This window comes from Eretmochelys imbricata, chromosome 7 (genome assembly GCF_965152235.1).
Source record: "Eretmochelys imbricata isolate rEreImb1 chromosome 7, rEreImb1.hap1, whole genome shotgun sequence".
NCBI classification, from domain to species: domain Eukaryota; kingdom Metazoa; phylum Chordata; order Testudines; family Cheloniidae; genus Eretmochelys; species Eretmochelys imbricata.
The window spans coordinates 55586691-55612348 of record NC_135578.1 but is presented as its reverse complement, the minus strand read 5'-3'; the positions used below and the strand labels follow the sequence as shown (position 1 = coordinate 55612348).

The following is a 25658-nucleotide window of genomic DNA, read 5'->3' as shown; positions in this document are numbered from 1 at the left end:
GTATGCGTCCTAGCAATTAGCAGCCCAGCCCAGATATACATCGGTGCTCCCTTGTGCAACCTCCCCTGCACACCTCTGCCCCCACCCCCCACAAACATTGTACTGGTGTGATCAACACCCCTCTGTGCAATAGGAGTCTTTCGGAGCCTTTCAGTACAGTACAGACTCTGCCAGCCCTATCTAGTATAGACCAGTACAGCCCAATATGGCATTACACTTCCAGTGACAGTACCCACAACACCATTCCATACAGGCCAAGGCATTCTATCACATTGCAGGACACAGCACTTTTCTTCCAGTACAGAACAGAACCCACCAGCCCCGTCCAGTATAGACCCCAGCACTTCCCAAGAGATCCCCGTATGGTGCTTGATTTCCAGGAACAAACACCCACCAACCCCTCTCTAGACAGGCCATCACATTTCACAACTTCCCCAGCATACAGCACTGTTCTTCCAGCACAGATTAGCAACCCGACCCTGTACCCGCAGGAGCAGAACATACAGACAAGACCACAGAGCCAACAGTAAAAAATGCCTTTGACGCCCTTAGCACAGACTTGGTAACACTATAGACTAGCAAACTCTCTGCAGACATTATTACAGGCTCAGAATCCTGCACACATCATAGTCAAACCATCTCCCATTAACATCTCAGTGAAATACCGGCACTGCTGGACTCAGTGGCCAGCTCTCGGGAATGTCTTTTCCTGCTACATGCGTATCCTTGTCTCTGAGAAATGGGCTCATTCCAGGGATGGGAGAGATGGATAAACAGAGAGGTGAAAGAAGAGGAAGAGTGTGAAGGAGGCAGGAAAACGGAAGGACAGGGAGAAATGTGCTTGGACGCTTTATATACAGGGAGGGAAAGGAGAGAGAGGACAGACAAAGGGAGGTAGAAGGATAAAGAGTGACTCAATACTGTATGAGATTCCAACCCCGTCTACCTGCTGAGTCGCATTCTGAGTTGGACATAACCCACTGACCCCACTGGAGTGAGGCCGGTGGAGAATTCGTCCCTCTGCCTTTAGCTGTGCTGGCTGTTTGGTGCCTCTCTCACGCTAGTCTGCCCTAGTATCTGTCTTTCTTCGCTTCTCCCCCCCCGCATCCTTATTCCCTTATGTCTAGATCCACCTGCCCCATCCCTGACTGTGCCGGCCCCTCCGCGGCCTTCTTACCGATCGTGTGTCCAGGTGCAGTCACTCCAGTCCCAGTCCCATCTGGTGTCGGGTGGAAAGGCTGCTGAACTTTGGTTCTGATAATCCTGTAAAAGAGTGAAACTGGGTCAGAACTCAGTTCCTTCCACAGCTCCTCCAGCCCCTCAGAGCCCATCAAATGCTGGCACGGCCCTCACCAACCCCAACTGCCAAACAGGAGGCCCAATCTACTGTCAATGCGCAGCCCGGAGCAGGAAATAACCCTGTGCAATGGCTTCTTCTGACTCAGCATGGCCACAACATGGTCATGGGGGTTTCGCCAGCCATGTCAATGAGAGTCCCTCTGAGTCCTTCTCGGATGGGAGTTTTCACTGCAGAGCTAACACAGCTCAGAACGAGCACCAGGAGTAGCAGCCTGTCTTGTGTGTCAGCAACTATGTTATCATTGATGTACTGACTGTTCAGGACCATTATTCCCGGTGATGCTGTGAGAGGCTGGACGAACCCAGCTCAGTTGCCAGACTCCAGCAGCCTTAGCAACTCGCAGGATCACTGTTTAATGTGTGAGTGGTGCAGATCTGATCTGTAGTGTGACTGAGAGGGAAATACGTGTGAAGGGCCCAAGGACATAGATTCATAGAGTTAAAGGGCAGAAGGAACCATTAATTCATCTAGTCTGACCTCCTGTATGTCACAGATCATAGAATTTCACCCACTTTCCCCTGTGTTGAACCCAATAATGTGTAATTATGACCCATCTGGGTGTCAACATCATACTACATGATCAAGAAGCTCTGACCCAAGAGAGCAAGAGACTAGAAATACAAAGCACTTTGTTTTTTTTTTAATAAAGTAAAGCACTTATTAACCAATTAAGTATTACCAAGGGCATTTCCCTGGATAAGTGAGTGACTGGGGGCACAGTGCAGTCGAAGGAACTGGCAGTGGGATATAGATCATAAGCAAAGACAAAGCTCCCACAAGTATGTGGCTTCGGCATTTATCGGGCAGTGAATGAACATAACTCAGAAGCATAGAGAAGTTGTGTTGGGGAATGTGACAGAGCAGAGGAGACATCCCAGAATGAAGATGGAAAGTTAAAGCTGAGTTTATGTTCCGGTCCTTGTTACATGAAGTTTTTCGCCACTAGATCACTAGTTCAAATCCAGCTGAGGTCAGTGATGAAAGAAAATTGTTACCTCCTGATGGCTGCTGGTGAAAAGGGCTGGAGAGGTTCCTAGCCTGTGCTATTAGCCCTCTTGCTGGCAAGCTCAGCAAAGCCACCAAGAATTGGAGAGGCCATGAAGGCTGAATCCCCCTCAGACCCTAAATGGGGGTCTTTCCAGGTCAGGGCTGACCCATGGGGTGGGGGGCTGCGCGAGGGCTGCCCATGCTGTTCAGGGATTGGTTTCCAGGACTGTCAATCCTGTATTAAATTCACTTTAAATCGTGCCCTAAAGTCCCTCCTAAAAGTGAGAGCAAACAACTGAAGGTGCCTGGCATCCTCCCCTGCTCCACCTAAGGTGGGAGGTGCATACGTGGCAGAGCTCTTCTACAGAACAAGCTGGCCAGACTTCAAAGAGAAAAGGCATGTTCCACGGCCCAGTGTGGGCTAGGGGGAGGCCGGGCCAGGGCCAGGATAGTGTAGGTAAGGCCGAGATTATGGGGGCTGTTCCCAGGCCAGAAAATGGTATTGTGGGGCTGAGCACCTGAGAAGCATCAGGATGTTTAGGCGTTGCAGGTGATGGAGCCTGAAGTGTACTGGAAGGGGCAGGTGTTGCAGAGGATGTATGTGGACGCAGGTAATGTAAAGGTTTGTATCTGAAGAGGCCCAGCTGGTATAGCTCCACTTATGTCAATGGATCTGTGCTGATTTACACCAATTGAGGATCTGATCAGGAGGTATTTGAGGACCTTGTACATATGGGGCCAGATCCTGAAGCTATGCTGATTTACACCAGCTGAGGAGCTCACCTCATGAAGGGGCAGGTATTGTAATTTCTTTCTTTCTCCCCTCTCCCCCATTCCCTCGAAGCACCCTGAAGTGCCACTGTGCTTGTGTGAGTTTATTGATTCCGTCCAGCCCAGAGAGAGCAGAAAGTGGGGCTGGGGTGCAGGCACAGGGCTGGAAATAGAAAGCTATAAATTATTTGTGACAGGAAAGCAATAGTGCCAGAGAGCTGAGCACAAGTCCCGTGTCACTATTAGATTCCTTTTAGCCTGATGACACTGTAAAAGAGGTTAAGTGTCTGATGGAATCGTACACCTAGGGGGCAAGGGCAGGCTGGGAGCAGAACAAGCCACACAGAGCGGGTATATCAATTCTCCAGGCCAATAATATTCCTCTCATTGATCGCAACACAAAGTTCAAAAAATCTCATTACAGCCAGGCAGACCTGGAACTTTTTAAAAATCAATAGAGTGATATAATGTATGTATGCTTAGTATAAATGTGTATCTGTTCATCTATCCATCCATTCAAATTCTGCCCCGGGTGGGGGGGGGGGGGACGCAGGTGGGGTCTGAGTTAACTTACACATTATACTGTGTTACATTGTATTGTACTATATTGAAATGAGCGAGTTAGAAGAATTCCCCTGCAGCCTTAGATGACATACCATAAAAAGTCCTATTAGCAGGGAGATGACATCAGACATCCCCATTCATATTTTGAGATGACCTCATACTATACAAAGTTATTCTGTACAGGTGAAAACAATTTCTTTTGAGTCTTACCCTAAATACAGTTAGAAGAGCATTGGAGTGACATCAGAGGCCCTCATTCATACTAAGGTGACCTGAAATGCTTCCATTCACAGGGATGCCAGCAGGACTTTTTTGAAGTGAGAAATATAAACAAATTAAATTTAAAACGGAAATATCCTGGCCTGCTGTTACAAGACATAGCCCCTCTGATTTGAGGGCAGCCTCTCTCATAAGCTCTGTTCACCAACTCTTGGTATTACATGGTTGGTTTTCTATTCAGTTTGATTCCCAAGATTTTCACCTTGCTCCAGAGAGTCTTGATGAAAGCTGGGCAGAGGGAAAGAGCGGATGAGGCATTTAACATACCAGTGAAGTAACTCTGATCTCACAGGGTGGGAAGCTGTCCTACAGGGAAACTTATCTCCCTCCCTCACCACCATATTACCTGGGTACCTCACAACATTAGCATATTTAACCTCACAGCACCCCTGGAAGGCAGGGAAGCTATAGCCCCATTCTCAGAGGGGAAACTGAGCCACAAACAGACAAAGTGATTTACCCAAAATCACACTGAAAGCCAATGGCAGAGCTGAGAATTGAACTCAGGCCTCCAGAGAACTACACCCTTCCCTCCCTACCACACCATCCTTCATAGCTTGGTTGGACATGTAATATTCATGTCACTCTCTGGGAGGTTTTAGTGAATTCAGCACGGTGAAAGATTTTGGACTGACAGTCCAGGGGCCAAAAGGCCTCCTTATCCACAAAACAGGAACAATAGCCATGCAAGATTCCCCCGCGATGTCCCACCAACCCATGCAGGGGTGAGAAGGGAAGCTCAGTCTCCATATCCACCCACACCTTGGACTTTCCACTGGGAGTGCCATTACAAGGTTGCCAGGTAGGCCCAGTTGGGATGGTGGTTGCTGAGATGTGTCCATTAGGAACTGGATCTAGACTCACCAGCAGCTGATCATTTTTGGTCACTACCAACCAGGACCAGAGTTCAGTCAGTGACCTGGAGGTGACCGGCTCTGTAGAAAACATTCCTATCTCAAGAATGAAGCTGGTTTTGTGTCACAGGCTCACGAGGAAGTGGGTAGAAGCACTGAGGTTGTGTTTTTGCAACCCACCAATAAATCTGATCCAAGTAGTTCTTAGAGAGACAAGGTGGTATTGGTAAGAGAGACAAACTTTCAAGCTGACACAGTGCTGAAGGACCTGGAGAAGAGCTCTGTGTCCGCTCCAAAGCTTGTCTCTCTCACTAACAGAAGTTGGTCCACTAAAAGATATGACCTCATCCACCTTGTCTGTCTAATATCCTGGGACCAACATGGCTATAACAACGCTACATACGTAGTAATTATTGGCATACCAGGGATAAACCCAGTAGAGGTGTCAGAATGGAAGACATTTCCTATGGCTAAAAACAGCCTGGAACCCTGAAAGAACCCTCATATTGCAGTACGACGCTGTTGGAAAAGAAAGAATGGAGCTTTTGGATGGGATTGACTAGAACTCTGAATTGGAATATAGGATGTGGCCATTCCATTACCTTGCAGTCTATCTGTGGATGGAGTTAAATAGTCACCCTAACAACTAGTGCTGGGTGAAGAACTCATTTTTTTCCAGTTTTCTGCCAATTCTGGAAAATCAGGAGGAAAATATCATCTCGGGTTGAACGATTTTTTCCATAATTTTCAGTGCATTTGAAAAGTGTAAAAAAAAATATGGCTCAAACAAAATGTTTTGTTTTGATTTGGAGCATTTTTTAACATTTTTGATTGTTCCTTTAATAAAATTGAAATACATTTGAAAGCAAAAAGTTGTCTTGAACCTAAACATTGACACCTTCCACTTAGAAAATGACATAAAGAAATGTATCCTTTTTTCACTTTTTTGTGGGGGGGACGGGACACAAATTCACAAAATGGTTTGGTGTTGTCAAATCAGCATTTTTGTATGAAGAAATTTTGCCCAGCCCTACTAACTACTACTTCTGTCACTTTAAGAGGTAAAGTAAGCCCGCTGTGAACAAGAACACCTGAAGCATGGTCCCCAGGGAAACAGCCGATGAAAGCTGAACAGAGTTGACCCAATCCTGGCCATAGCAGCAACCCACACAGCATAACAATGCAACCCTCACACACCAGGGTTTTTCTGAACTTTGAAACTTCTTCCACATGTGATCCCTAGGTGTCCCTGAAACCTGAGCCTTCTGGCTTACTGCTACGGGAGAGCAGAAGTCCAGTTCACCTCTTGCTGCTGCTGCTGACACATTGACATTCCCTAGCCAAGAAGCTGGAAACAGCCACGCTTTTGACCTTCTTGCACAACTACTCCCTGAGTCCTTCCAAAATGGGGAGAAGCCACAATTCTCAATGACTCAAATCAGTGGTTGTCACCCAGCCAATGCAGTTAACTTCCTTGCAGTACATGTGAATCCTTTCAAAGTTCTTTTATTGAGACAGTGTCTCATTGGGCTAGAGCCATCCCTGGTTTCACCCCCTCATAGTCAATGACTGATGTAGTAACGTCATTTGTGTTTAACTGAGGGCAAACTGGCTACCAGTACATGGGCAAATTGGTAGTTATTGTAAATTCCCATTTTCATTTTCCAATGGGAGACTTTTGCACAAGCAGTGAGTGTGCAAATTGCACAGGTGCAACTCTGACACTGGTCTTTGAAAACACGGCTCCTTCAAGTTTAGTAGAATATGCACAAGATTTAATATATAAGCTTCTGAAGCTTTAAATTTTGGGACATTTAAAAACATTTGATGGCAATAAAGAAACTGAAATTCATTTTGCCAACTGAGTTTAATATGCAATATTATGTTAAGTGATGGTATATTACATCATTATAGGACATGACATCACACTGTGAAATAGTGTCTCTTTCAGGAACCTGTGAGTTATTGTAGTTGATTCCTGGTATCACCCTCTATAGTTTATATTGCAAAACAGTTTCCACTGAAACCAACCCCGTTTTCAAATGCTCATAACTTCCTGAAACATTCATCGTTTGGACTGAAATTTTCCATGCGTGGCCTCTGCCCAGAGGTGATTATTTTTTTTGGAAAGTTTAAGTTTAAAGTTGAGGTTAAATTTATTTTTGGAACGTCCCTTTGGCTAATTTTTTAGTTCAGAGAGTTACAAAAATTCACCTCTCCTGTTATTAAGCATAAATCGGCTAAGCTGGCTTATCTGATTGGGGCTACACAACAAAAACGATTGATAAAATGTGAAGTTCAGCCGCATGGCCATAATCCTCACTCAAGTGTAGCACTTATGCTTTGTCTGCAGAGCATTTCCCGTCCCCCCTTCCCCCCGATAAACAAGTGATTGAAAAATTCCTTCTGTTCAGTGAGAATCCAAGATTGTGATCGACTGTAAGAAAGGCCCTACCTCCTTTTGTGACATCATTACATGTTCTCACTTCCCAGCCTGATAGGCCCTAGGACTTCTATCTTACTGCTGCTTGGGATGGTTTGTGAAAGGAAATGGGTAAGTGCCTCGGTGGAAAACACACACACAGTCAAATCTTGCCAGAAACTGACACAGCGCTGGCCACAGGAGAAAACTGTGGAGTCCAGAATTTCAGGGTTTCTGCAGCTTGTGCCGCATTCTGCAGTATGCTTCAGAGTCTTTTTCTTTACAAAACTGAAGGTCAATGTTTCCAAAGTTGGATGCCAAAAGCTAGGCACCTACATTCATGTAGGCATTTACATAAATAGCCTGAGTTACTGCAGCAGTGAGCACCCACCGTTCCCATTTACTTGCATGGGAAGTAAAGACGCTCAGCGGCTTATTAATTTACTTATTTAGGTGCTCAACTATGGATTATTAGTATTATTTATTTTAAACAAGGGCTTGAGAGGCCAGTGCTCTGCACCTTGCATGAACTGAGGCCTAAATAAGTAATTTACTAGGCTATTTATATTCTAAAATCCGCACGCCATGCAGTGTGGCCATGTTATGTCACCGTAGCTCTCGCACGTCCTTCCTTCAGGTGATTTAAAATGGATGAACCAAACACATTCTCCCTCCCCCATTTATTACCAGGGTGGGCGTAACAGTGTGGTGCGTGTACAACACAGCGCACAGCAGACTAAGCCATCGCCATCACTCAGAGACCCTGCTCTATGGAAGTAGACCGTAAGGACTTTTCCTTCACAGAAGAACTCAGAAATGCTTTGCACTTTTACACAGACAATGAAAACATCCACAGTTATGTTAGTCAGGGTAAGATGACAGAAAAGATAGATCCTTGTGCTTCTATGCATAAAGCAACCACTAGACAATTGGGCTTAGGAGAGAAATTTCCCTATGGACAAATTTTCTGGTCCTGGCCACTGTCATAGACAGGATACTGTATTAGATGGATCCCTGTTCTGATCCAGTTTGGCAATTCCTGTGGTCCTACCAGAACTAAGTAGCATCCCCTGGGGGCAGCAGAGGAGTAGAGTGCCCGTCCACCCAAAGAAAGGTCTCTACAGAGCTGCTGACTCGAATAAGTCCCCCCCCATTTCATCAGACCCTTCCGCCATGCTCTATTTTTCAGGCCAGAAGGATACATTCAACAGAGCGCACAAAGTATTTTTGATTTTTTAAAGTATGTATGTAAAATATTATTCAGCCCATTAGAAGCCCTCAAGGTGTGGGTTACTGGGCATTTATAGCACTTCTCGGGAGGTTAAAGTTGCGATGCCTTCGGCCTCATTCTCCACAACACACCCCAGGAAGGAGTTAATGGCTGAGGAACATGCACCCTACCTCGTCTCAGTGCTTAATTAGCATGTGTCTGCACCACTGCATCATGGGCAATACAGAAGAGGGCCCAGATGGCAGCATGGCCAAGTACTATAGCCATAGTGTATTTTCCACCATGGTGTGACATGGTTAATAGTCTCTCCCATTGCTGCTAAGATGTACCGTGACACCCATGATCCAAGGAACAGTGGTTGATGCTGATAGGAGCAGCAGACACAGTTGGTAGCTGGCCTGAGGCTATGGCACACCCTGCCCTGGGTTCAGATTGTGGAGGAAACACAAGACCCGTGTATTCACCCAAACTTTCCCTGACAATGAAAAACAAATACACCTCTTCCTACTGCTGAGGTGGGGAGAGACAAGAAGGGAGCTCAGATACTGTGGTGGTAAGCATGGAATGGGTAACTACTAGATCTGGGAGGACAGGCAGAGGGGATGTATTTTTCTGAAGCTTTGAGGTGATTGAGGGTGGGGAAGGAATTCAGTAGTGGTCTCTGATCAACACACCCAAGTTTCATACCTTCTCCTTGTGCACATCAGTCAAACTGTGCTGCCTGTCCGGCTTTGCACACTAGGGGCACGTCTACACAGTGAGTTACTGTGCGGCAAGCCAAGGTGTGAATCTACACCCACCAGCTTGCTGTGCAGCATTCCACATGGACAGCGAAAGTCCCGCCATGCAGCATGTCCTACTTCACTTGCAAGTAGTCATGCACCGAACTGCACTCTGAGATGCTGCACTGTGGCGGTGTCCACACAGAACGTTGCTACATGGCAAGCTGGTGTGCTGTAGAGTCACACCCTGGCTTGGCAAACAATAATTTGTAGATAAGCTCTGGGTGCCAGATCCCTGACTGGTGTAATTCACTGTCACCCCACCGACTTCAATGGAACTATGCTGATTTACACCAACTGAAGATCTGGGAAAAAGGAACCAGTCTCTCCCAACTTAGCCTCAACCCAACCCATGTGCAAGAGAGAAGCCCAATCCCTTCCCTTCCCTTCCCCCACAAGTCTCTGACGAGATTTTCCCCAGACTGAGAAGGCTCCTGGCATGCCGGAGACAGGCAGAATCCTCGGCAGTTTTACCATCTGAAGGGCTTAGAGGGGCTGGAGTTTTGTTGTTTTAAATTGGTGACCCGTGATGACACCATCCGGTTTTATTTCATTTAATTTGAGCAGAGCATTAACATCAGCTTGTAGCAGCTCCTTGGCCATCCCGGCTCTGCTATGTGGTCCCCAAGTAGAGAAGACAGGTGGAGGAAAGGAAGAGCAGCAGCCAGATCGGGGGTGGGGGGGGAGCAATTCTGTAGGGCTGGATTGTGAGGGCTCTAACTCATGTGGGCGAGCAGTGATCCAAGTGCATCCCATTGGCTTTAGTGGGTCTAGTTAGCATAAGACTTGGGCAACACTTCACATTTAGATCAATTTAGCTACATTGCTCAGGGGTGGGGGAAAATTCACCCCCCTGAGCCGCATAGTGAAGATGATCTAACCCCTGATTTAGATGCAACTTGGTCAATGGAAAAATTATTCTATCAACCTAGCTACAACCACTTGGAGAGGTGTATTAACCACATTCATAGAATCATAGAATATCAGGGTTGGAAGGGACCTCAGGAGGTCATCTAGTCCAACCCCCTGCTCAAAGCAGGACCGATCCCCGATTAATCATCCCAGCCAGGGCTTTGTCAAGCCTGTCCACATTGATGGAGAACCCCCTTCCATCCACATAGGAAGCCTCTGCGCTACAGCACCCGTAGTGGAGACATGGCATAAGCCACGTAAAGGTTGCACCATGTAGCCGCTAGTCTGGCTGAATAGACAGCTGTGTTATATTATGGGAAACAGGCTCTCGCTACCATAACTGCCATCAACTTTTTTTTTATTTTTTTTTTTATTTTATCTGACAGGTCATGGTATGTTTGTATTTATACACTCAATAGGCCAGATGCTTAGCTGTAAACACAGGCATAACTCCACTAACTGAAGTCAATGGATCTATGCTGATTTACACCAGCAAGGATCTGGTCCTATCTGGCCATACCCCTGGCTCTACTTGGCCCTACAGAGTAGTTTTGCTTTGGGTTAATTTTCTGTGAATTCTGTGCCAGGAGCTGGGAAAGGGACCCACCCTACACCAAGCCCTTGGAATCACTAGCCCAGCAGCCCCTCTATTTGCATTGGGATATTATAAAGCATCCAGGACTTGGCACACCGAATAGCTAGAGAATCCAGGCAATGCGGGGGGATACTACTGGGAAAGACAGATGACAAAGCAGGGTGTCAAAATCACTCTGGGGAGAAGGATGGGTTAATTATTTTAGGTATGGGCTGGGACGTACATTTAGGACCACCCCTGTCCATCAACCCACCCCAGAATTCCCACTGGGGTCAATCAGTAGTTTACACAAAGACCCAGGATAGAATATTTTGTTTTTGTACAGGAACTTAACTTTTAATTACTCTCGTTACTTATTATTGGCTTGGTTGGTACCTTTAGTATTGCTCAGTGGGAAAGTATGCTCTCCTTTCAATCCCTCTGTTTCTGCCCTCTGTTCCTTTTGCTGGTTTTCTCTCTCTCCCATCTCTCTACATTTTCCCTGCTCTTTGGTCTACATTTCCTTCTCTTCAGCTCACGACTGCCTGGTGAGCAGTACCAGCAGTGAAATAGTAAACGGTTAAATTTTTTTTAAATGTTGTGTTTAATTTAGTGTTGTGATTAGGTTTGAGGTGATACACTCGAGAGATCAATAGAGGGCAGGGGAGTTCACACATCTCAAAGTGATTATTTCAGGCTGGCTGCAGACTCAGGCAGTCAGTGCTTTGATTACATTCAGTTTCCATTTGAGAAGTTTTCTTTGCAAACATGAATGCTGAAAACTTCTATTAAACAAAAGTAAATGGCCATATTCACAACATACAGAATGCTGTGCAAGCCACAAAAGTATGGGAAGCAGGCTGCATTCAGCCATGAGGCTGAGTGGTTGGCATCCCTACTAGAAAGGAAACTGAGGAAATATTTAAAAATGACATGGGCTTTGCTGGCTCCTGATTTGTCTCTGAGGAATGACGAGTCAATCCTTTTGGGAGAGTCTGACAGCCTGGAAGTGTCAGACAGTAGCTGTGCCAGCAGGTGAGTTTAGAAGACTTGCAGATGTTCTGAGGCATTCCAAAATCAAATGCCTTGGTATGGAGCCTTGGAACATTACCTGAATATTTTTGCTTTCAACCCATTTCCAGTTAATAAGTTCACATTTAAAGTGCTGAATTCCTCATGGACATTTCATTTTGATTAACAATAGACAGGTGCATGCTACGAAGGGAGTCCTGAACGAGGAAGAAGCAGGTAAGTGCTACCGACTCTTGCAATTCTATTCGGAGTCTCACGTGATTCGGTGTTTTCTATAAAGCCCCAGCCCCTGGAAGCGACTGATTGTGTGAATCTGAGGTGTTTTTTTTATTATTATTAAAGGAAAAGACACGTCCAGCCCTCATGGTTGTAAAGAAAAACTTGAAAATGTGACATAATTGTACCCTACTGGCTCAAACCAGACAGCAAAGATAGAGAACCCCAAATTAATTTTTATTATTCAAAATCTCATGATTTCTAAGCCAATTTTGTGACTTTTGAATGCTTATGGTTTGGAACACTGCAGGTAATAAATAGATGGCAGTGGATATATTATAAATGTTGATGTATTTTTGCATGTTGGATCATGTGCTGGTTTTGTAACCTCCATCTCTGTATTTGGTTGTATCTCTGTGTGTATGTAAAGGAGCGTGTCTGAGTATTGATCGATTTGGTCAAAGATTTTCTGATGAAATGTTTTTCTGTGAGAAAATGCCATTGTCAAAATCAAAATAGAAGTTTGATGCAGAATGTGTTGCTTTCAACCTAAGGCTTTTTGGGGAAAAAAACCAAACTGAGATGAAGCATCTAGATAAGATCTCAACCTTGTTGTCAGAACAAAACATTTCAATTCTTCATTTCAAAACCAAGTCAGTTCAAATTTTTATATTATACTTAAAAAGTCAAAAACAGAAGGAAACATTTTGATAGTCTTAAAACAGAATATCTTGATTGAACCAAAAATTTTAAAATTTCATTTGGCAGGAAACTTAAAAAAATTCAGATTCAGAATGAAAAAAACAAATTTTGAAATGTCAGAATTTCCCACAGAACAGAAATTCTGAGTTCTAACCAGCACTAGTTTGGGTTTTTTTTAAACTGTGGGAGAGATCCTGAGCTGATGGAAATCTGCCTCACTCCATTGAAATCATCGGTAGGAATGAAGGTTGAGAAGTATGCACTGTGTTTGTGTATGGAAATACATAGGGAGAAAAACCAGTGTATGTTTTATGTAGTGTATATGGGTGCGTGTGTATCTGTGCATACATGTTTACAAAAGAATGGCACAAGCCTGTAGGAACAAAGTCAGAAAGGCTAAGGCACAAAATAAGTTATACCTAGCAAGGGACATAAAGGCAATAAGAAGAGGTTCTTAATATATTAGGAACAAAAGAACAATGAAGAAAGTGTAGGCCCTCTACTTAGCAGGGAAGGAGAGCTAATAAACTGATGGCATCAAGAAGGCTGTGTTGTTTAATGCCTATTTTGCTTCAGTCTTCACTAGAAAGGTTAGTGATGACTAGATATGCAACAATTAATATTAACAACTGGGGGGAGGGGAGACACAAACTAAAATAGGGGAAGAGCAGGTTAAAGAATATTTAGATAAGTGAAATGTATCCAAGTCAGCAGGGCCTGATGAAATTCATCCTAGGGTAATTAAGGAATTAGCTTGAGCCAGCTTGGAATCATTAACAATTATCCTTGAGAGCTCATGGTGGATGGGTGAGGTCCCAGGGACTGAGATAGGGCACACCATACCTATCTTTAAAAAAGGGGAACAAAGAGGACCTGGGGAATTATAGACCAGCCAGCCTAACTTCAACAACTGGAAAGATACTGCAACAAATTAATAAACAATTTGTAGCACCTAGAGCAGTGGTTCCCAAACTTGTTCCGCCACTTGTGCAGGGCCAGGCCGGTCTGTTTACCTGCCGCGTCTGCGCCAGTTTGTTTACCTGCCACGTCCGCAGGTTCGGCCGATCGCGACTCCCAGTGGCCGCGGTTCGCTGCTCCAGGCCAATGGGAGCTGCTAGAAGTGGCAGCCAGTACGTCCCTCGGCCCGCGCCGCTTCCAGCAGCTCCCATTGGCCTGGAGCAGCGACCCGCAGCCACTGGGAGCCGCGATCGGCCGAACCTGCGGACGTGGCAGGTAAACAAACTGCCCCAGCCCACCAGGGGCTTTCCCTGCACAAGCGGTGGAACAAGTTTCAGACCCACTGACCTAGAGGATAACAGGGTTATAAGGAATAGCCAGCATGGATTTATCAAGAACAATTCATGCCAAACCAACCTAATTTTCTTCTTTGACAGGGTTACTAGTCCGGTGGATGGGGAAAAGCAATGGATGTGATAAGTCTTGATTTTAGTAAGGCTTTTGACACACTCCCAAATGACATTCAGGAAAATGAGATCCAGATGAAATTACTATGAAGTGTGTATACAACTGGTTGAAAGACAGTACTCAAAGAGTAGTCTAGTCATCAGTGGTTTGCTATCAAACTGGAGGGATTATATAATGGGGGGGGGGTCTCACAGAGGTGGGTCCTGGATCTGGTACCTTTAAATATTTTCATTAATGACTTTGATAGTAGAGTACAGAGTATACTTATAATATTTGCAGAGGACCCCTAGCTGGGAGGGCTTGTGTGTTAATGGGGGGGGAGTGGGGTGGGGGGGTATATGTAAGACAGAGGAGGTAATGTAACTGTCCCACACTACTCAACACTGATGACACCTCAGCTGGAGTACTGTGTCCAGTTCTGGGCACCACACTTTAGGAAAGATTTGGACAAGTTGGAAAGAATCCAGAGGAGAACAACCTGATATTTGAGTAAAGGTTAAAAAACCTGGGCATGTTTAGTTTTGAGAAAAGGGAATGGGGGGTGGGGAGAGAGAAGAGAGGGACACCTGATCACAGTAATTAGATATGGTCAGAGCAGCTATAAAGAGGATGGGGATCCATTTTTCCTTCATGTCCACGGAGGGTAAGACATGTAGTAATGGGCTTACTCTGCAGCAAGGGAAATTTAGGTTAGATATTAGGGAAAACTTTCCAACTCTAAGGATAGCTAAACTCTCAAAATAGGCACCCAAGGGAGGTTGTTGGAATTCTCATCACTGTTAAAAAAAATTAAAAAACCCAAACACCTGTCAGGGTTGTCTGGGATTACTTAGCCCTGCCTCACCGCAGGGGGCTGGACTTGATGACCTCTTCCAGCCCTACATTTCCATGATCTCTGGGTCTATCTAGAGTTAGACATTTGGGTCACACTTTGTATTAAGATCCCCTTTATAAAGAGTTAAACAGAGAAGGTGGGTGAGATAATCTCTCTTATTGGATCAACTTCTGTTGTTAGAAGACAAGCTTTTGAACTACACAGAACTCTTCTTCAGGTCTGAGTCCAACTTGTCTCCCTCATCAACAGAAGTCGGTCCAATAAGAAGCCCACCTTGCCTCTAATATCCTGGGACCAACACTGCAGATAATAGATGCTTTACTAAATGCTCAGTTGTCAGAGTCCAAGAGGCCCATAGGTTGTTTCTAACAGGATGTCTTATAATCATCAAGAGCAGTTTATACATATGTCCTTATAACCCTCTAGAATACTTGAAATTCAAGTCTGTAACATGGTGATAAAAGGTTAATAAATGACTTGGATGTTATGTGCTAGCTCTAAATGGAATCTTAATATAGAAGGTCTGATATTTGTGCACGTTTGTGAGCATACATTTCTGTATTTTTTTTAAAAGCCCATATAATGCATCCTTCTGCTAATTTGCAGAACCATATAACAACTTGCACCTTGGACAACTGTGCTATTGTTTATAACACATCTTGTTCCAGTTGCAGTAGAAGCTAGAGGGCCCAATTTGGATCTGGGCCCTATTGTGCTAGCCATTGTACAAATATAGTCCCTGCCCTAGGAGTTTGCAGTCCAAGACTGCATTCTGCCAACACAGCCATCTTACCAAAAACTACTTCTAAAATGCCAAACTTCTGAACACCTTTCAAACAGTTGCCATACTTAAATAAAAATAACCCGCCTTGTGACAGGGCTGGCCAACTCCTGAGCACCCCCTTATGGCCTCACAATACAGCAGTCCTGCCTCAGTTTCCCTTCTTCAGGGTTCTCTCTCTCTCTCCTTGTTCAGCAATACTCCTCCTTAGGGCTGGATTTATTAAAACAAACTCACTCCTAAAAATAAAGTTCTGGGAGCTACATCAAGTCTGTGCTTCTACTGGTAGTCTCCCAGGCCCTCCCAGCCTTGAGCCTTTTCCAGGAAGGCTCAGGGTTCTCGCCTCATAGAGCCATAGGATTAGAAGGGATCACAAGAGTCATTGAGGCCAAGATGCAGGATTTGTTGGTTCTAAACCAGGGATGGGCAAAGTACTGCCCAGGGGGCTTCATCCGGCCCTTCAGACGTTTTAATCCAGCCCTCGAGCTCCTGCCGGGGAGTGGGGTTGGGGGCTTTCTCTGCATGGCTCCTGGAAGCAGCAGCACGTCCCCCCCTCTGGCTCCTATGCATAGGGGCAGCCAGGGGGCTCTGCACACTGCCCCCGCCCCAAGCACTACCCCCACAACTCTCATTGGCCAGCAAACAGCACCTGCAGATGGGGCAGCACACAGAGCCGTCTGGCCATGCCTCTGCATAGGAACCAGAGGGGGGACATGTGCTGCTTGAGGTAAGCGCTGCCCAGAGCCTGCACCCCTGACCCCCTCCCACAGCCCAACCCCTTGCCCCAGCCCTGATCCACTTCCAACCCTCCAAACCCCTCAGTCCCCCCTCCAAACCCTAGAGCCCACACCCCCAGCCAGAGCCCTCACCCTCCCACCCGCATCCCTGCCCCAGCCCAGAGCCCCATCCCACACCTTGAACTCTTCATTTCTGGCCCCACCCCAGAGCCTGTCCCCCCAGCCAGAGCCCTTACCCCCTCCCACACCCCAACTTCAAGAGCATTCATGGCCCACCATACAATTTCCATACCCAGATGTGGCCCTCGGGCCAAAGAGTTTGCCTGCCCCTGGTCTAAACCATCCAAGACAGATGACTGCCCAGCCTCCTTTTGAAAACCTCCAGGGAAGGAGCTTCCACAGCCTCCCTGGGCAGCTTGGTCCATTGTCCTACTGTTCTTACAGCTAGGAAGTTTTTCCTGAGGTATAGTCTAAATCTGCTGTGCTGTAGAATCATAGACTCATAGAATATTAGGGTTGGAAGAAACCTCAGGAGGTCATCTAGTCCAATCCCCTACTCAAAGCAGGACCAACACCAGCTAAATCATCCCAGCCAGGGCTTTGTCAAGCAGGGCCTTAAAAAACTTCTAAGGATGGAGATTCTGCCACCTCCCTTGGTAACCCATTCTAGTGCTTAGTTTGGACCCATTTTCTGTTGTCCTGCCCTCTGTGGCAAGAGGGCACAACTTTTCTCCATCTTTTTTATGGCAGCCTTTCAAGTATTTGAAGACTGCTATCATGTTCCTCCTTAATCTCATCTTTTCCAAACTAAACATACCCAGTTCCTTCAGCCTTTGCTCATATGGCTTGCACTCCATCCCTTTGATTATCCTTGTTGCTCACCTCTGGATCCCTCCTACATCCTACTCACTCCCAGCAAAGCCTTTCTTATTTCCCCCCAGTACCACAGGCTTCCTTATTAGGATTTACACACTTCTAGCAGCTACTCTGGTTTGCACCTTCCTGCTGCTCTTTATAGGGAAATCATTTTCCCAGCACCCAGCTGGAATAGGGGAGTTCCTATTAATTAAGCCCCACACTTCCCCCAAGATATGGGGGCAGGGCTAATTAGACTGGGCTGGTCAGCTCCAGGCCACCCCATTACATACTCCAAAATGTTTCCTTCCCCCCCTTCTTCCTCCAAAATGTGGCATTTCTCCCCCAACATGACGTTGGTCTGAGACGCATGACAAAGGCAATACTCAATGCTGGACTTGTAACAGGTATCAGGTCTGATATGTCACAAGCCACCAGGGCTAGAAATAATGGACCGGCTGCTCAGTGGGTCTAAGTCTTCACAGGTGTAAATCTTGACTGCAGTGGCTCCCTGATGAAGATCTGACTTGTAAACTTTTTACTACTAAAGAGCTGAAAATGTCCCCATTGCCTGTGGGATACAGCACTTGTTTCTGAGTCCCGACAGGTCACAAGAAGTTGCTTCTTAAAATCATGACATTGTAGAGGACCTGGATTAGGTCATTTTTACCTAATGCAGTTATTTCCAAATGGGGAGCTCTTATTCAGAAATGAGTGTTTGCTCACAGAATTGAACTGAAATAACTACGGGTGTGAATGAGAACTGATTTAGTTATTTTGTTAGTTAGTCCATTTAGCATGTAGACAGGCCTTGAGAAGATAGATTTGTAAGTAAAGACATATAAAAGAACAGGGGCAAAGACATCTGTAAAACCACCCTAAGCTATTTCTACATTTGTTTTTTTCTGCAAAATATGTGGTTTAAAGAGAATACTTGAAGGTCTGGGGTGGCATGAAGATTTTACCTGCACTTTTAAAAGAGGAATTGCAAAATCAACCATGAGCAGAGCGGGTTGGGAAATACAAAGAAAACTTCTTTTTTTTTTTTTTGCCAAAATTTTCACTTTTTAATATATTTTTCCATCAAACTCTTGAAATTTTTCATGAGATTTTTGAAATTAAAAAAAAAACACCTTTGCATCTGGTCAAAACCCACCAAATCGTGAAAAAAACTGTCAAACTGTTAGAGGGATTTTGGAGGGAATTCATCAAAAATTCAAAACTGTAATGAAAAATTTCATTAAAAATCAAAATCTAGAAAATTTCAACCGGTTTTATTCATGAGCAATGCACCCATCCTGAACTCTGGCTGAAAAGATTACCCTTTGTATCATCCACACCATCATGTGCTCTCTATTTACAGGGCTATGAAACTTCGTGCATATCTGTTGTTGTGTTTATACATGCTTATGTTTCTATAGGGGTATGTGCTTACGGATTTATATCACTGTGTGTTTTGCAGGCTCAGTATAATGGCCACATCCTTAGTAGTGTAAACTGAAACCAACAGAACTCCTCCAATTTATACCAGCTGAGGATCTGGTCCATCGTGTTCATATATGTATATACAATATATCTATAGCTACATGTGCATCTAGAGGAACAGAAATAGCAATAAATAAAATATGTATTTGAATCATTTCATGTGTTTGCATGAACATCTGGGTGTATTTGTGTGTATATACATCTGTATGTACAGAGATTTAATTTGTATCTGTATATGCATTTGTATACACATCCATTTGTGTTTGTGTGTCAATCTGTATGTATGTTTCTACCTCTGCATTGAATCTGCCTCTGTGTTTTATGAATAGGGATAATGGCAGTGTATGCGTTTATATATTTGTGTACATCTCTCTCTGTGTGCATATATAGCTGTATATGTGTGCGCTTGTGTGATGCATCTGGATGTGCTTATATTTACTGGTTTATAGATGGTGTGTGTTTGTGTCTCTGTTGTGAGGGGGGATCTTCTGCATTAATCTCTGTGTTTGTATGTACCCTTCACAGCTCTGAGAGGCAGCATGGCCTAGTGGACAGGGCTCGGAACTGGGAATCAGGAGGTGCAGCTCTGCCGGTGATCCATTGTGTGACCTTGAGCAAATCACTTCACCTCTGGTTCCCCTCCCACCTTTCGTCTATTTAGACAAATATCTTTGGGGCATGGTCTGAATCTCACTGCACGTGTGCAGCACCTTGCACAATGGAGCCCTGATCTTGACTGGGGCCTCTAGGTGCTAATGTAATTGCATTATAATAATCATCATCTCTGTGTGCATATGCACTCACAAACCAGTGAATGTGTGTATGTGTTCACTTGTGTGTGTGTGTGTGTGTGTTCCTAGCTTTGTACGGGTGTTTATCTCCCTATGCGTATGTGCAGGGCAAGGGGAGATGGCAATCAAAGAGTTATTAAATGCCAAACGGATAGGCAATAAATCCCATTGATTTTACAAACTGCAACTTGTCTTCAGTCTCCTTCTATTCTTTATCCTGGGGGCATTGCACCACAGCCCTATTTTAAATACCTTTGCTTCCCCTCCCCCCATGCCTCCCCAGCGCCCCAAAAAAGTGTCAATATTTTATTTGGATTTTTAACTTCGCTCCATAACAGTTGTTTGACCTCCTGACTCAGGCGAGTCACATAAATTCTGGGACTTTATTCAGGAGCCATGTTCCCGCTATTGAATAAGCAATTTGGGAGGGTGAATTAATGACTTGTGCTGCTGCTGGAAAGTCCCTGAAGAAATATTAAAATTGCTTGCAGACTGAATCAATACCCACTGAACACCCAGCATTGGGAGCTGGGCTTTTTAATGGCTATGAACAGAAGCGTTTGGTAGAGGAAGGGGAATTCCTACACACACGCACACAGCCGACAGCATCCGCTCCTCCCCTGTCCTTGTTGTCATCTCCAATAACAGCAAAATCATTTTATGCACAAAAACTGGTTACAGCTGATGTGTCCAGTGCCTGAAAAGTGACTCAGAGGCTGGTTCCCTTCTCTCACTCTCACTAAGATCACGTAGGACTTGCAAAGACTGGATGTGCTGACTCTGTGTTACGTGGTTGCACTGGTGTGCGCTGGCCAGGGCACCCGTGCGGTTGTGTTAGCGTTGGGGAGCACTGATGAGCTTGAGGGAGGTCTGCTGTTGTGTTGGAGTGTAGGCTTGTGTCATTGTGACCATGTTTTGTGGGGGTGCCCCGTTGCATTCCGATGTGGTGCATGGGGGAGACAGTGGCATGGGGATGTCTGTGTTACTGTGTTGCGAGGGATGGTTTTTGTGTCATGTAGCGGTGTAGCTGTGATATGTTTGTGTTGTGTGTGCTCAACACCTTTCTGGCTCAGGCTCTCTGTCACTGTTTGTATTTCTTTTGCAAGGGCACTAATTTTCACCCACAGGCCCCTGTGCTTATGTCGGCTTTTGTGGTCACACTTCAGGATTCCCTTTAAAATGTAGCCCACACGGTTTGGAACTGTGTGTTTGAATGGCTGTGCTCCGCGTTAGGCAGCTGGGCGGCCATTATTGTGTATTAATCCCCAGGTGTGCGCTTTGTATGACTGCATGTCTGTTTCATTGATTTGATCGGGATGATTTTGTAATTGTGTGTCTCCGTGATTGAGTTAGTGTGCATCTCAGCACTCCTGTGTATTGAATAATGATGACAGGGCTTGTGTTGTTGTTTGACTGACTAATGGCCTCGTTTCAGTGCTGTGAGTGAATGTGTCCTTCTCCTGTTTCCATGTCTCTGCTGGGGTTGGCTAATTTACACTAGATGATTCTTTAAGGTGCTCACATGAAGTATAAATGTCTCCTCAGCACCCAACTTGTCCTCTTTATTGGGCTGTGCTCAGACTACAGAGCTTGCATATGTGTGTACAAATAGGATTGTGTGTGAGAAAGGACATGGCTTGCAGCTGCTTGCTTCACTGAATATTGTGAAGTCACTTAATTGTGTGCATCTGCATGACTGTGTGTATGTCTTGTGTATATGTGGGTCCGTATGGCTGCCTGTACATGTCTCTAGGCCCAGTGTGTGCATGTACATATGTATTTCTCTGTGTGTACATGTATGAATGCATACGTGTTCGTGCGTGTGTTACATGGCATGAGTGATTGTGTGATTGTTGCACACATATACAACTATATGTATGAATTTGTGTAGAGGACTATAGGTATATGCAAGAATGCATGTGTCCGTCTCTGTGTCAGCAAGCCTGTGTTATATGTGTATATATATTAGTATGTTTTAAAAGATGCAATATATGTGAATGTAGATATATGCGTGTGTGTGTGCGTGCAATGTGTTTTCGCTTTTGTAGACATATTATGATCCATTGTCCCATGACAACTTGGCCTCAGACAGGGCTGAAATCCGGGTCCCATGGAAATCAGTGAGTGATCTCCATGGTTTATTTTTATGTCGATGATGAGGGCTTTTATTTTGTTTGTCTATTTGCTACATACTGCCAGTGCGTTTGACACTGAGGTTTTCCATTCATTTTGGTGCCATCAGGGTTTGGCCTAGAAGCAAAGTCATCACAGGGGCATTAGAGGGCTGGAAACTGTTTGAGGGAGCTCTCGGATTTCTTCCTTCACCGAGGTAGCCCACCGGGAGATGGCCTATACCCTGCTCTGGAGCCATCTGCAGTGTACGGACTCAGCAGGCCAGTAAGTCTGGCTGATATTTCCCTACGAAGTTTTTCACAGGGCAACTCCTCCTTGCATTAGCTAAGTCCTTGTGACTGTCTCTGCTACCTCCCTCTCTCCTCTTCATTCTCTCCCACTCTCTTTTTCCCTTCCGCCTCTACTCTCCCTGCCTCTCTTCTGCATTTGACCTTGAACATGCAACTCTATCCTTAGTCCTCCCTCCTATTAAACACACACACACACCCCTCACCCCACTCAGGAGGAGCAGCATGGGGGTGGGTGGGCAGGGGGAGAGACCTGGTTGAAAATAATGTTGAGGCTGTTAAACAGAGGAACGCAGAATATCACTCGGGTAATGGAAATAAATTCCATTATATTTGCATTTTAATTTTCCACATAAACAAAGGCCCAGTGTGTGCCGGCTTCACCAGAATCACCGGCCGGAATTTAATTAGAAATGAAAAGTTTATAGGGCCCTCTTTAATGCGATTAATGCACGGTTAACATTTATCACATACATATGCTGGAGTCGCCTTTTTTAAGCAACCACCGTCCATGAAATGAATTTCTTTTCAACTTTTTTAGCGTGTGTGAGGAAGGCTGTCTCTGGTGAGGCGGTCCAGTGAGCACACTCCTGACAGCTTGGTAAACTGCAGCCCTCAGAGGCTCAGCAGCCCCTAGATACCAAGACAAGTTCAAGGTGGCTTGGAAGGAGCATGGTCTAGTGGTTAAAGCACAGTGCTGGTTGTCAGGGGATCAGGGTTATATTCCCAGTTCTGCCGCACACTAGCTGTGTGACTGAGTTGCTCTCTGAGTCCGTTTCCCCAGGTGCTTTTTTAAAAGAGAAATGAGCCAAAACAAGGACTCTCATATCCAAAGCCCTTTGCATTTCAGGGGATCTTGGATCCAGATCTCTGGATCTGAGCCTGGCTCAGTGGTTTGGGTTCTAGATATTTCTAGAGCAGCTTCCATCGTGAGATTTCTGACATTTTGGATCAGAACAGCTTGTGAGATTTCAGCACATCAAATCTATTCCCAACCCCATAGGGCTGATTCAGCCTCTTGCCTGAAACTCAAACCCTAACCTAAATCTAATCCAGATTGGAGTCCAGTTACTGCCTCCCTCTCTAGTAAATGGAATAATTGCACTTCCCTAATTCAGAGGGGCACTGTGAGGTGAAATTCATCAATGTTTGTAAAGTGCTTTGAAATCCTCTGATGGAAGGCATTCTAGAAGAATGATCCTAAAAACCACGGTGATGGGCCCATTAGAAATGTAGAGAAACAGCCAGATAGCTGATTTTTTGCTCTTGCTCAGTACCTTCCCCTGACAGAGTAAGACACAGAGGTAAAGGGTCAAGGATTTCCACCTGTCCTAAGTACTGTGTGAACCTATACTCCCTGCCCCACTCCAGCATCAGGAGAGAATCACACTTGTCGCATCCCTGCCTCCTCCTGGAGCCAGGAGTACTACACCTGTCCAATCGCCTTTTATCACCTGCCACAGATATTCTTGACTGTTCCCTCCCGCTTCCTCTTTTCCTGCCCCAATTCTGTGATGGATGGGGCTTTGCAGCCACCCCACCACCCCACACACAGACACGTCCACGTCTTTCTCTCTGACTTGCAGACACGCAGAGTGATTAAACTGGGCCTGTGGACAGACAGAGAGTGTTAGGGACGCAGCAGAGAAAGGGGGAATATGAAACCTCTATTGGTCCCTTGAGGAATGATGTCCTTTCCTTATCTTATCAGTTTCTCTTCGCTCTTCAATTATAGTCTATTGAGACTGGCCTCTTAACCCAAACAAGATAACCTGGGTAATGAGGAGGAAAGTGTGAGAGGAGAGGGGAGAGTGGGGGCTGAGTCTGATATATCTTGTACCACCCCTACCCCCATTCGTACCCTCCCTGCAAACACCAAGACACTCCCCCTCATACACAAATAATCCACCAACACAAGAATTCCTTACCACACATATACACTCTTCCGAACATAATGCCTTAACATGCCCACTCTGTCCTAGGCCCTACCACTCACGCACACTCCCTCATGCACAATATCCCACAAATACATAGCGGCTGGGCTATACACACTTATCCATCCACTTCATCTCAATATGCACACACTCGACCATGCTCACGGCTGCATACATACCCGCTCACCCATACAATCTCAGCACATGCACACCCATACAGTCTCTCTCACATGCACACACTACCATGCCCAGTAGCATGCGCAGATTCACCCAGGCAATGTCACCACGTACACACACTGCAATGCACACACTACTACACATACACACTTGCATTATACCCACTACCCCCCTCACACATATATGTGATGTGATTTCCATATTACAACACACACTGTCCCCGAACGCACACAGAGACTACCTCAAACACCGCCAGCACTAACTGTACACTGCTATGCATGTGCTGTCCCCAAACACACAACTGTGGCACAACAGACACTAACCAACTCCTCAAGTACATTCACACTGCTGCCCAAGTGACAGGATATCACACACATACTCAGACAGAAACACAAACAGATCCCCACAAAACCATCCTCCTAGCACGTATCTATGCCCATGCCACATGAACACAGACTCCTAGCATATGCCCACAGACGCATGATACAGTCTCACAGATATGACCCTCCCCATTCCTCATATGGACCCCTCATACATACAGTCACATTCTAGTTACAAACATAACACGCCCAGACAGACACATTTCCTCGTAGACCCACACGCACCCTTTCTCTTACACGTCGTGGTGTAGAGGTCATGCCTCACCTAAATATCCATTACAGGGAAGAACATCTGATCAAACATTACAGGCCCCAGGGTGAGCCCTCAAAAATGCATGTGTCTGTTGTGTTCCCACGCCACAGGTCAGCCTGACACAGATCACACGGACACACTGACACAGATCAGTCGGCGTGCATCTAAGTACGCAGTGGCATGTACGAGTGGTGCAGTCAGCACTTTCTCTTTGGCAAAGGTGGTCTTTTGAGTTATACAGATGATTAGCCTGAATGCCCCCGCCTCTTCCTTCCACTCTTGCTCTCCAGGGCTTCTTTACCCTTTGCATTCCCAAGGATCACTTTGGCCCCTGCCTACCCGGCTCAGGGATCGTTTCCCTGCACACACACCCTGTGAGCTGCAGGGTCACTGTCCCCACCAGCCCTGCCACTTACAGCTGCCTGGGAACCCTCAGGCACCAACATTCCATCTGCCAATACTGTACATTCCCTCTCCGCATCTCACGCATCCCTGAGAGGAACTGGATGGTGGCCACAGCAATGCTATGTACAGACACCCCAGATTTATGTTCAGTGATAATAATCTGGCCGAATCTTGCTCAGTCTTTCACTCTGTTCCTACCCCCTTGACTTCATGAGATGCTTCTTTCTTCTCTCAGCCCGTCCCACCCAGCAGCCACCTTTGCTTTCTCCCACCTGCTACAGAACCGTCAGACCCCCAACGTTCAATTTAGCGGCTCTTAAAGGGACAGAACCCCACATGCTTTGTCTATTTCAAACTTTTGATTTGCTGTTTGATCAGTGGGAGGAGGGCCTACATCACATTGTTCCTATTCCAGTCTCCCTCCACTGCCACAGGCGTGGTCCCTGTGTAGGCAGTGCATACACAAACACACTCTCTCCTCCCCCGACAAATCC

At 45.6% G+C, this 25658-nt stretch overlaps 1 protein-coding gene across 5 annotated transcripts in view; it reads right to left on the bottom strand.

The window, feature by feature from the left end:
* PAX2 (paired box 2) overlaps positions 1–25658 on the bottom strand; it is a 99788-nt gene that overhangs the window by 57233 nt on the left and 16897 nt on the right. For all 5 annotated transcript variants that reach the window (XM_077821371.1, XM_077821372.1, XM_077821369.1 and 2 more), the window contains exon 4: positions 1178–1263. In XM_077821371.1, coding sequence (XP_077677497.1) covers positions 1178–1263 — 86 coding nt within the window. The remainder of the gene's footprint in view (positions 1–1177; positions 1264–25658) is intronic.